This window comes from Prinia subflava, chromosome 2 (genome assembly GCF_021018805.1).
Source record: "Prinia subflava isolate CZ2003 ecotype Zambia chromosome 2, Cam_Psub_1.2, whole genome shotgun sequence".
In the NCBI taxonomy this organism is placed as follows: Eukaryota; Metazoa; Chordata; class Aves; order Passeriformes; family Cisticolidae; genus Prinia; species Prinia subflava.
In genome coordinates, this window is record NC_086248.1 from 46,452,393 (window position 1) to 46,464,991 (window position 12,599).

At 45.9% G+C, this 12,599-nt stretch overlaps 1 protein-coding gene across 5 annotated transcripts in view; it reads right to left on the minus strand.

The window, feature by feature from the left end:
• Window positions 1-12,599, minus strand: part of FYN (FYN proto-oncogene, Src family tyrosine kinase) — a 139,499-nt gene that overhangs the window by 6,432 nt on the left and 120,468 nt on the right. For all 5 annotated transcript variants that reach the window (XM_063389828.1, XM_063389830.1, XM_063389829.1 and 2 more), the window contains one exon: window positions 6,903-7,034. In XM_063389828.1, the coding sequence (XP_063245898.1) occupies window positions 6,903-7,034 (132 nt within the window). The remainder of the gene's footprint in view (window positions 1-6,902; window positions 7,035-12,599) is intronic.

Below are 12,599 nucleotides of genomic sequence, written 5' to 3' on the forward strand. Positions count from 1 at the left end.
TGAAAGAGACATTGCTGTCTGAAATCACAGTCATTTTTTTGTCCCTGGAAAGTGAGTCAAGCCAGGTTTTTTCATCACAGTTTAATCCAGGAAAATGTCCTTCTTTTCTTTTCTCCTTTCCCTTCCCTCACAGTAAACCCCAGTTATGAAACTAAAGCAAGTAATCCTCATGCTCCTCACTGGAGTTCATACATCCAGCAAGGGCTGAAGCACCTAGGATTTGCCAAAGAAATTCTGTTAGTTTTGACATGAACTGCTAATTTAAAAACAAAATTTCAAAGACTTTTATTTGTAGATCAATTGGATTACTACTCAGACTTACAAAAATAACAGTGCTTCAGGTATACATTTTACCTCTTAAACAGCCTATTTATGTTTACAAACCTATTCTATAGACTTACTTATCTTATCCTGCAAGTTTGTGTTTCTCTTTTGATAGCAGAATTCTGTCATATCTGCACGTCTAACACCACAGAGAGAATATCTGAGCAGTCTGTACAACTCCTCTCTCCTAATGAATACCCAAGAGTTTCAATTCTTAATAAATAATAAATGACATTCTGCTTGCAGTATGCTTCCAGACCCGTTAAAAGTTTATCCTAAAATCCTTAAATCTGTGAAATAAAATACTCAGCAATATTCTTTTGTTGGGTACAGCTATTCCACCTGGGCTGGGGCAACATCTGGTACCAGTCTGGGCTGGGGGATGAACAGATCAGAGCAGTCCTCCCAAAAGGACTTGGGGGTGCTGATGAATGAGTGGCTGGACATGACCCAGCCATGGGCACTCCCAGCCCAGACAGCCAAACGTGTCCTGGGCTGCATCCAGAGCAGCGTGGGCAGCAGGGCCAGGGAGGGGATTCTGCCCCTCTGCTCTGCTGAGACCCCACCTGCAGGGCTGCATCCAGCTCTGGGGTCCCAGCACAGGAAGGACAGGGACCTGAGGGAGTGGGTCCAGAGAAGGGCCCTGAAATGAGAAATGGCTGAGGAAATTTGGATTGTTCAGCCTGGAGACTGGAGAAAGCTCTGGGGAAACATCATTGTGGCCTTTCAGTACTTGAAGGGGGCCTGTTAGCAGGGCCTGTTGGGATGGGGTAATGGTTTTACACTGACAGAGACTAAATTTGGATTAGGTATAAGAAATAAAAAGGTTTTTACAATGAGGGTGGTAAAACAATGGAGCAGGTTGCCCAGAGTGGTCATGGATGTCCCATCCGTGGGAACATTCAGGTTCAGTCTGGACAGGGCTCTGAGTAACCTGAGATGTCCCTGCTTATTGTAGGATTGGACCAGATGACCTTTAAGAGGTCCCTTCCAACCCAGACTATTCTATCATTGTAGAATTCTATGAAAAATCAGCTTGTGCTCACGATGTTTCAAGAATTACAATTTGGGCAAGAAGAAAACATCTAGTTCCCAAAAGATGGCTTTTCCATTAGCTTTTTATTCCCTGAGAAGATCAAAAATCAAATAACCTCCCACCATCCAGCTTTATTAGTGAAACCTTCAATAATCTCAGGATGCCACAGGATATGGCCACTCTAATGCTCAGTACAATAAAAATCTACTGCCCATATAGACTGGGGACAGAAATGCAATACTGCTTGGCTTTTCCTAGAAAAGTTGTAGGAACTTTAAGCTACAGTGACTTTAGGAGTTGCTTTCAGAATTACTGTGACACAAAAAAAGGATGCAGAGTTTCCAGTTGTGGCTAAAGAAAACACTGGAAGGTAGTTTGGTGTGCTCTTAGGAGCTTGATTAGATGGAGCCCAGCAGATGTGCAAATAGCATGGCTCTGGGCAATGCTGCTCTTCCAGAAGACAGGAAACATTACTGTAACTAGGGAGTGTCCCTGCATCCAAACTAATGAGCTATACAGATTATTTTGGGACACGTGAAGTCTAGTGAGGAGAGCGATTGTTTTAGGCTACTTGATTATTGCTTTCTTCTCTTAGACTGTAGTGGGTTGACCCTGACTGGATGCCAAGCACCCACCAAAGCCTCCCTCTCCTTACTCCACAGCTGGACAGGGAAGGGAAAATATAACAAAGGGTTCATGAGTTAAGGACTGGGATAGATCACTTGCCAAATAGTATCACGGGCAAACCAGGCTAGAACTAGAGAGATCAGTTGAATTTATTGCCAACAAAATCAGAGCAGGATAACGAGAGGCAAAGATGTTAAAGATCTTATCCACACCCCTCCCTCCTTCCCAGCTCTAGCTCCTCCCCCAGTGGTGTGGGGAGACAGAGAATGGGTGTTTTGGTCAGCTCATCCCTGGTTGTTTCTCTTGCAGCTCAGGGAGAGGAGTCCTTCTGCTGGACTCCATGCTCCAGCATGGGGTCCCTGCATGGGGGACAGTTCTCCAAGAACTTCTGCATCCCATGGGCAACAGTCCTCCCCAAACTGCTGCAGCACGGGCTTCTCTTCCATGGTCCTTCAGGCACAGGCTGCTCCAGCAAGGGCTTCTCTCTCCACAGGCCTCCCACAAGGTCACAGCCTCTTCTCAGGCACCCACCCCCACGATGATAGCTTGGCCATGCAAACCCAATACACAGACTGAGAATGATGCTCCTTCCAGACCAGTGATCAAACACATACAGTGCATGGAAGGGAACAGCAAAGCTGCTCCTAAGGGAAGACAACCTCTGAATGCTGTTTTTACTGAGTACAATGCAAACCAAGTTATTTCTGTGGAAAAGGAAGAACAAATTTTAAAACTCTGGAAGTCATGCCACTTCATTTAGAAATTAAAGCCTGAAAACCCCCAACATCTCCTCATCCTCAAAGCTAAACTATCAATATCTGTTTTTTGCTTTGGTTTTGTTTTTTAAATTAAGTTATTATTTGCTTGGTATAACAGATGAATACATGCAACCTTGAGCTACAGCAATTGTGAGCAGTTTCCTTGCTTACAAATAAACCCACCTGACCCTTATCTATGCTATGTGGTAAGCACACATATTTCTTAACCTCTTATTTACCATCCATGATGATGTTACACCTACTTACCTCTGCTGGCTCACTGTTATGTACTTGGCCCCAGGCTTGGGTACCACATGCTCTCTGGCACTCGTGGCCCAGCTTCCCCCAGGGATCAGCAGGCTGAATACAGCTTCCCAAAGGCTGCAGGGCTGCTTGGAGCCCAGACTCAAAGACCTGCCTGGCCAGAGGCAGCAATGGGAGTAGCATTACAGTGGCTGTCACACTAGAGTTAAAATGAAAATGCTCTTGATGTGACAACTGCAGCAGAAAGCAGAACGGGCAAGGTCAGAGGTGTGTGTTTGGTGTGGCTGCTTTTTTTGCCTGTCCCAAAGACAGCATGTTAAAACCCCACAAATCCTGCAATTACTGCTAGGGAAGGGCATTTGTCAAGGAGAAAAGAAACTGACACTGAAAAATGTCTAAGCAGACTGTTTCTTAAGCTTGGCTCCTCCTCTGGTCCTATCTATTTTTCATTTCTCCATCACAACAGTGGCAATAGAACCGCTGTGTGAAAAACTGTGAAAGTTGCTTATTTTAATCTGTTGCCTTGTGAAAAGGATAGGAAAGCATTAAAAAAGGCATAAATTAGTTATCATAGTGGCCCATTATGATCAGTGACAAAAAACAGGCTTGGCTGAAGTACGAACATGAAGACACCTTCCAAAAAGTTGATCTTGCTTGTGGGAGCTATAGGGTTTGGGGCAAGGCTTTATTATGAACTCTAGACTGCTCTTTATGTCCATCAGCAAAATCTTTACTGCTCATATCACTGCACCAGCCTCTCTTCCAAAATGGGGCATGAGGACAGGAACTGGTTGAAATCTGTAGGACAAAGAATGCCAAGCTCTGTTCCACCCAGTCTGTTTCCCTCCTGTAAACTGCCTGTCTACCTCCTCTGTCCTACTCACTGTGCCTCTCCCTCCTTCTACACAAGCTTAAAACAATGCCTGGTTTCCAGACATGGGAAGGCACGAGGTATGGTGTCCTGCAGGCATGGGTACCACCCCAGAACTGGGACGCGTGCTGTAAATCATCTCTCCAGGCACTAAGAGCTTGTCAAGCAAGCGAGCAATCCCTTTGTCTGAGGACTTCTCTCCACTTGCCCAGTCTGCTGCAAGCTGTAAGCAGGAACATCAAGACAACGTGCCCACAACTATTTTACAAACTGGATATTTACAGCAGACAGACAGCTCCAAGACCCTCTTTGTTTCAAGGCTGACACAAAGGCTTTTCAGTGTCATATCTTGGGTACCAAAGTGCTGTCAGTGCCAACAGACTGCACTCTCTCACATATCAGTTGTCTACTTGGGTGAAGAGGGCTGAGTCTTGCTTCTCAGGATGACAAAAATCCCATTTTTCCTCCTCATGCAAGCCATGTCATAATGACAAGAAAAGCCCTGTGGGTGTATCTGAACCCTCTCTCTATCTCAGACAGGGATAGGTGTTCATGAAACTTTGTCCTTCACAGGGTCCTTCCTCTTCCCAGCATGAAGCAGGAGATAGATGGTCCTTTCTATGTCAGGGGAAAATAGATTCTTTTCTGTGGAGCTCAGGAGGCCTTTGTCACCTTGGGAAGTCCAAGCTCTCTTTTCAATCCACTTGCAAAGACAGATCCTTCTGAAAAGACCCCAATTCCCCTCCACTGCTGCCTCAGCCTATAAAAGCTTTCCCATTTAGGGTCTGGGAGACAAGACTGGACTGAAATCTGTAAAGACTTTGGACATTCAAATGTAAGATCAAGGCTGCCCTTACGTAAAACTGGCAGGGAGGAGCGATGGTGACCATGAGAATGGTTAAGACCTCCCAGATGAGCAACAGGGGAGTCCTGGTGGGAAGGAATGGCCCTGGCATAGAGCCTGGGCAGGGTGTAACCAAAGCAGTACACGACTGTCCAGAAAATTGCTGACTTAGTGATACATAACACACAAAAAATTGCTTCCAGCTACTTGGTGTCTTCCTAGTGCAGGTGGAGGAGAGTGAGCTGGAAGGATTTTTGGCATGTGAGGGCTTTATGTAGGGAGGGATGAAGGGTAGGACAGTGCTGAAAGAGGAGAGATCCTGCTGGTTGTCTTTGATGTGCTCAAGCCGCCACGTAATAAAACTGTCCAGAATTTCAGGACACAGCCCATGCCAGAGATTACTGTCATGGCTCCTACAAGAAGTTATATATTGCAAGCACTTAAACGCATATCCTGTGGACTCCTCCTCCTTTGGTGAGGGAAAGAAACATTTATGAACTGCAGACATCCTCTGCAGCCATGGCCAATCCTGTGTTCAGTTACAGACCTGTGAGTAAATATAGGGCTTTAAATTGTTGTTTTTGCATGGAATGGCATTTTCACCTTAACTCTGTCTTGGCTGGTGACAGCCCCCACGCACCCACTCTGCTGGCAGCGACTAGAGAATTTCTGCAGCCCAGTCAGGAACATTGCCCACCCTCTGGGAGCAACACCGCATCAACTGAAGCTTAAACATGCTTTTTCTGTCTTTGACCTTTTGCACAGCATGCCATGTCTGCTTAAACCCTCATAAACCTGCAAAAATCACAGCTTTCTCACACCACTACCAGGAATCCTTATGGCAGGAAGGCTTTAGTGCTGACTGGTGGTGACACAGCTGCTCTGACTGGAGGCAACACCTCACATGGGGAAGTGCTGGGCAGAGGGACTCATCCATTCCACAGAAACATGCCATTATATTTTCTGCTACCTCATTCAGTTGTCACAGCCACACCTTTGCTAAGCTGCTCCCTGTTAATCATGCCAAAGTTCACTGCTGATCATGAGATGCCTTCCAGTCCCCATATTCTCTTCTCAAATATCAACTACTGGTTGCTAAGTGCTAGCGAACTTGAAATTCCTAGTAAAAGTCTGGAAAATTAGTTTTGCTGAGTTCAGTCTTCTGAAGTGTGAGACATACAGGATAAACTGAACTCCACCTTGATGCTTCTCCTGCTCAGTTTGATATATGGATCTGTCTGCTTGATCACAGCACAGATTGGAAAATTGAAACTGCTGTAGGGCACTTTTCATTAAATCAGCTGCAGTGCACACAGCCAGACTGTTGAATATTTAGATTTTTTTTTTTAATAAAAAGACTAAAAATGCAGCTAGATACATTTGAAATGCAGGGCATCCCCTGTTGTTAATACCTGTGCTGATGAGAAAAAGGGATTAAATTCTTTTCCATGTAATGCATGGCTTTCACCTCACCCCTTTCCTCGTCACCTGACTGCCTACAATCTTTGGGCTTTGAATGTAGATCTGAATCTGAATGCAGATCCAATCACCCCCTCCAACAAATCTTAATCCATTGGACACTTGGCAGGGTTTCAACAAAGAGCCATGGGGCCTCCAGCTCCCCCATGCAGAGAATCTGGCCCTGCTGTGACCCTGCCATGAGCTCTGGTCTGCACATTACAGAACTGTTTTCTTCCCTTTCCATCCATCTCAAAAGAAAGGACTGAAATTCAAGAGTTTATGAAAAAGAGATTTGATAGTACCAGACATTCAGACAGTCATCAAATCTTGCAGTGAACCAGACTGACAGAATAAACGGAGTAAGGCCTCTGTGGGAGTTTAACTGTTGGTATCTTAAAGTAAATGCAATACTATGGAGAGCTATTTGCTCCAGAATATAATAATTTTACACTGCTTTGATTAGTTGCCTAGAAATTATATTAATTAAATTGAGCACAATTAAAACAGTAGAAATGAATACATTGAATTATCCCCCTTGTCATTTTTATCATGACCATCACAAAGCAGCTTTGAGCCAGAAATGTTTTCAAGCATACACAAAACTTACACATTATAGCCATTCTCCTCGGAGCTCAGTGAATATAAATAAACATTCCAGCTTAAACCTATGGCCCATTCCCACTCCTTTTCCCAGGTGAAGCAGGACATTTTTCTTACCTGGGTATGGCACTCTCCCTTTTGTTACCAGCTCTGTCAGCAGGATCCCAAAAGACCACACATCTGACTTTATTGTGAACCTTCCATACAGTGCTGCTTCTGGCGCAGTCCATTTAATGGGAAATTTCGCACCTGAGGAGAGAATACACAAATCTTAACCTCAACAGAGATAGAACCAAAGCACCAGGTCACAGGTGACCCTTGTGTTCTGCCACACGTGCAGGTGGAAGGAGCTGCAGAGAAGTGTTAACAAACAGCTCCACAGAGTACAGTCAGAGAGGACAGGTAGGCAGAACGTGTAGGGCATCAGGACAGACTAAGCATGGAAGGGGTCAGATTGTCCCACATCCCAAGAGAAGAATAAGACATTTTAACTCAAGCTTGAAGTTTTACAATAAATGAAAAAGATAAATCTCCTAGTTTTATAAATGAAAAAACCCCACCCAGTTTTAGAAACAAATAAGCAAAATATTACAGAAATAATTTCTCCCAAAGTGTTTTAAATATTTGCAAATCAAACACAATTAGCACGTACAAGCAGAACTGAGATATACTGGATATGTACCTCCCAGTTTGCGTGCTCATGCTGAGCAAAATGCAAACAAACAAACATGGTGAAAACAAAGATTAAAAGCAAAACCAGTATTTCATTAGAAACACGCACGGACTTTGAAATAATACTGCCATTCGAGTTGCTTGGAGTGCTTGATGTCAAGGCACAACTTTGGCCTGTGATTTATAACTTGACAGTGTACTTTAAGCTCCTGGCACTGAAAAGGCTGTAGTGCCTTAAATACGTGCAGTTCTAATGTGCTCATCCATCATCAGAGCTCGCAGGAGCCAGTTGCAGTAAGGACAGTAAGATAACAAGCCTTTAAACACTGATTTATTTGCTTTTCCAATCACTGACTCTTTTCTTAGGGAAAATATTTTCAGTACAACTTTAAAGAAAAGTCTTGTGGTAATAATTAACTCATAGTATGTACAAAAAATATGCAGACATTTCCCTGGTGCCTTGTATTAACATACAGGCAAAAGAGTTGCATTGCTTATTGCTGATCCCTAGTGACAAACACTCTTGAATTTGGAAACAAACTGACTTCGACTTCACATCACCCTCTCATAAAAGTTCCCTTTGCTTTCAAGAGGAGTGTGGAAGAGTAACACCATGGACAAATCACTCTCAGGGAGTGAACTTATGGCACTGTTTAGAGTTCCCTGCTGGCACTGTTCCACCATCACATGCAGGGCTCAATGTCCTGTATCTTCTGCCATACATACCAATCTGACATGACTTAGAGTAAAAAGTAAACATGGTTATTCTCATCTCCTTACTTAGTAAAACTCTGAGGTGCTAAAATTTTTCTGCTCTACACGTAAATGGTACTAAGAGAGACTAGTATTCTAGTAGAAACACATTTTTTTTCCTAGGGAGTACTGCAGTTGCTCAAGTTAGTCCTGCTGAATGACTTGAAAATGTCCTGCTACAGGATAAAAAAGATGCAAGAGAAAGTTTTAGATACCTAATGCCTGAAGTCAGAAACTTAAGTCTAGCTAAGCTTCACTGGTTAGATTTGCAAAGGTGCCGGAGGACTTTTGGATGCCTGCTCACTTTTAAAAGTCTGCCTCTTACGTATTTCCATTGGTTGATATGTAGGCAGGAACTAAAACTGGGGTGCTCAGCTTTAGTCTCAATCTCCTTCACTTACACTTCTTTAAGTGACCAATCTTAGTTTAAAAGACTCAAAATTTGCAGAACTTCATCTTTTCTTTTTGCCTTGGCTATGATGTGTGAGTCCTTTGCAGCAGAAGCTGCCATCACTCGATCCTCAGTCCTGGAAGCTGGCCCTGCTTCAGCAGCACCAGCAGCCACGTGGGGTTGGCAACTGGCTGCTCCAGCTGCCAGGAGATCCTGGGGCTGTACAGCCCGTGCCAAGCCCTGGAAAAACTGCAAACTTTTATCTGGTGCTCAGGTTGCCCTGGCCTGCAGTGCATGCCTTTAGATGGGCCTGTGCAGGCAGCCCTGGACATGAGGGCCAATGTCCCTCTGCTCTCTCCTACGTGCAGCTGAGACTGTACACACACCCCGTGCCAGCTGAACGAAGGAACAGCTCCAGGCTGGCCGGGAGCCTGAAGCCTGCACGTTGCTGGTGCTGTGTGAGATGGCCATGCAAGGGGGTTTGATTGTTCACATGTTGCACACATGTTATTCAACAACTTCCTTTAATCAGCTGTGTTTTTCTGAGAAACTTAGCCAAATCTGCTGGAATTCCCTTGTGCTTCATACTCAGATCCAAAGGTAGCAACCACCTACAACTCATCTTTAGAGGAAGGAAATCTCTTCAGACTCTTTTCTGGCCAAATCCCCCAGTAGTTTTGTCTTCCCCAACCTACTGCCAGTGTGTCACTGGGAGATGAGTATGCAGTGTGTTGGCAAACCCCAGGAAAATGAGAAGCAAGGTAAGCCCCTGAGAAGGGGGATCAATTCCAGGAAATCCCTTTTCCTGAGAGCTAGAGCAGTACAATCCTCACTGGGGTGTGATCAGCACTGCTGGAGAGATGAATAGTTTGTGCTGAGGATTTTCCAATAACAGGGCAGCTATCCATTACTTCTCTGTGTTGCCCCAGCTGTGGATGATTCTCTGTCTAAAGGAACTAATATAAAAAACCACGTTCTGCAGTTTGTGCAGATGACAGATTTGGAGTGGTAGATGGGGAGGAGAAAAATGCAAGGTTGGCACAGAGCTTGCTAGCAGAGCCCTGCCTCATGGTTTTCTGGCCCTGCAACACATGTTAGAGGCTAGATGGTCCAAGAGAGCCTGCAGTCCAGTATGGCAGAGCTGTCAGTGAAGGGGGAGCAGAGACCAGGGAGAACACACCAGGCTGGTCACCTGCAGGTACAACACATGCACTGCCACAACATAAGGAGATTACACACAGTTTGTGTGAATGGGTGTGTGTGTGTTGGTCTAACAGGGATCCCTCCAAGGTGCTGCATCTCATTCAACACCTGGAACTGGAGACAGAGACAGTGCACTGCTGTGAAAGCACAAAAATTCCCAAATGTGTTGAGCACTGCCCTGAAGCCTCCTGTGTGCTGTAGCTACATGGAGTGTTAGCACAGGCCAGATGCTGTGTGTGGTTCCTGACAGACACACAGTTCCTGTGCTTACTCTCTTCCCAACACACTGATTAAAAAACCCATCACCTCTCTCTGCCCAGGCCTCAGAAGCTTATTAAACAAACTGACTGTGCTGCAAACAAATTAAACAGCATCAGATAAAATGTGTATTACTGACAAGGATGTTAATAAATCTGATAAGCCAAATTACCCCAGCTGACAAGGCAGCCCATCTCCTACTCTGAAGGCAGATTTTGTGTCAGTGGGGAGGGATTTCTCTCTTTTTGTTGCTGGAACCTGTTTCATTACAAACCAGCACATCAGCAACCCCACGCACGAACACGAACAGCACACTGCATCCATCAGGTCAGGATAACCTATCTTTGCCCCAAAAAAGGTACTAATCTGCAGCTTTTATCTCAGTCCCTGTTTTTTTCAAACCTTACAGCCCGGGGAAAGCCTTTTTTGGGTTTCTGCAGTGCTTGTAACCACATGAAACCAAAGCTGCTGATACAATTTATGGTTAGAGCAGCCAGCCCGGAGCCTGTGAGGATTTTTTGTGAGGCTCAGCCCCATTCCTGGGACCTCTGGCCAGGCCATTCACACAGGTTATCTCCCAGGAGGATTTCCTTGGGAAAAATCAATCCATGGCCCTGCTTTAATTCTGTGCTGGCTATAAGCAGGTCATGTGATGAGAAGGAGCAGAGGGGGCTGGGATGATTGAGTGACCTTGAGATACAATTCTCAGCATGGTTTCTTCTGAGGCAGGCGAAAACCCTTCAGAGCTTTGGTTTCTTTTCAGATCTAAATCTTGATGAAGCAGAAACCTCTGAAATTCATGCCCCAGAGCCACTGCCAGCTTGATAATGCTCCTGTTTCTGGAAATGCTACAAAGCTGCTGCCTCTTGTGCCTTAAACCCAAACCCAGCGGAGGACTCCAAGCTCTGAGACCCAAAAACTCGGGGACCTCTTGGGCTAGCAACCAGGGAATGCAGTGTGGCACTGAATTGCTTCTGGGGCTGGAACGGGAAAGCAGCAAAAGTAAAACCGAAGCGCTGAAGCAAGCATGAGACAGGAAGCGAGTCAGCCCCGGCCGGCGGTGATGAGTGCCGTGTGGGAGGGGCGCGCAATCACATTTTTTGTGCTGTGAGAACGAACATGCAATTACAAGCCTGGCAAGCAGCAGCGCCGAGGGGCAGGCTCCGCAGGCGGACCCCTCCCCGGGAAGCGGGGGGCGAGGGGCGGGAATGCAGCCCTGAACACCGCTCTGGCTCTGGGCCTGCAGCCCCCCTTCCCCTCGCCCTTCCTCCCGGCCTGGCCGCGCTGCTTCCCGCAGGGCCGCTGGCACCTGTGCGGGAGCGGGTCCGGGATCCCCGGGACCTGCTGGCCCAGAACCAGGAGCCCTTCCTCCTGTCCTCTCCTGGGCTGCCTCAGGGAGCGGCAGGTAAAGAGCGAGAACAAAGCCCTGGGTGCTACAGCCTGTCAGGCACAAACAAAACACGTCTGATCCGCTGGTGAACAAGTCCCTGCAAAGGGACCGGAGAGAGCCTGGAAGGGGGCTCTCCCCCTGGAGAGGGGGGGAACCCCCTGCCTTTGAGGAAATCAAACTAAGAAGCGTCACTTGATTTTAAGCAGGGCGGGAAGGAGTTACTTCCAAAGTGTTAAGGAGGCAAAAATGATCTGAGAGTTTGCAAACCCTACTAGAGCTCCCAAAATAGCTCTGACTCGTCTGGAAGGCATCAGAAAGATCCTTATTGTTTCATGTGTGCTTCGAGTGGCTCTATTGCAAGTGCTGCTAGTGTGTGCAGTAGAAACGTGGCCTGGAAAACAACTCTGCAATTTTTTTATTATGAAAATTTAAAATTTGTATCAGCTGCTGCTGCTTAGAATAGTAACAACTCTAACCCAGTGACTCCGTGGAGCACTGGCACTCTCCACAAAAATCCCATGTGCTCGGCCAAAACTCCACGTAACTGTGAACCGTATCAGCGCATGGATAGCAGGACTACGTGGGAAATCCTTTGCCTGGAGGCGATGGGAAGTTTTTCTTTGTCCTGTAGGATACCAGGAGTTTTAAGTCTTGTCTTACAGGGCTGGACAAGAATCACCACCAGTGGAAGGAAGCAAGCTCCGTGCCTGACACTGTGTGTGGGGAAGATGTTGCAACAGCAGCAGCCGGAAGCAGCCATGGGACAGGCTGCAATACAGTCCCCCAGTGCGGCCTTTGAAATGGGCGTCACTCTAAGCAGGAATGTTTTTCCCCTTTGATTACTCACTTCCTCTAAAAGCAAGAGGAGCCAAATGCTCATTACAAGCCAAGAACTTTCTTTTTTTGGTATTATTTAATGGCAGTGTATAGCTGCTAGTCACACGCTTTAAATCATTAGTGGCATCACCATCTCTTTCCTTCCTGACAATTGCTGAGAAATGGCAGTGCAGACAACGAGCTGCTTTTTATTTACCTCTCATAAATCAGAAGCAGTCAGGCCTCCTTTGTTCAAACCCAAAAGAAAATAAACCGGTCAGTAAAACATTACCACCAGGCTAAGTAATACCCACACAGGTTCAGGAATCCT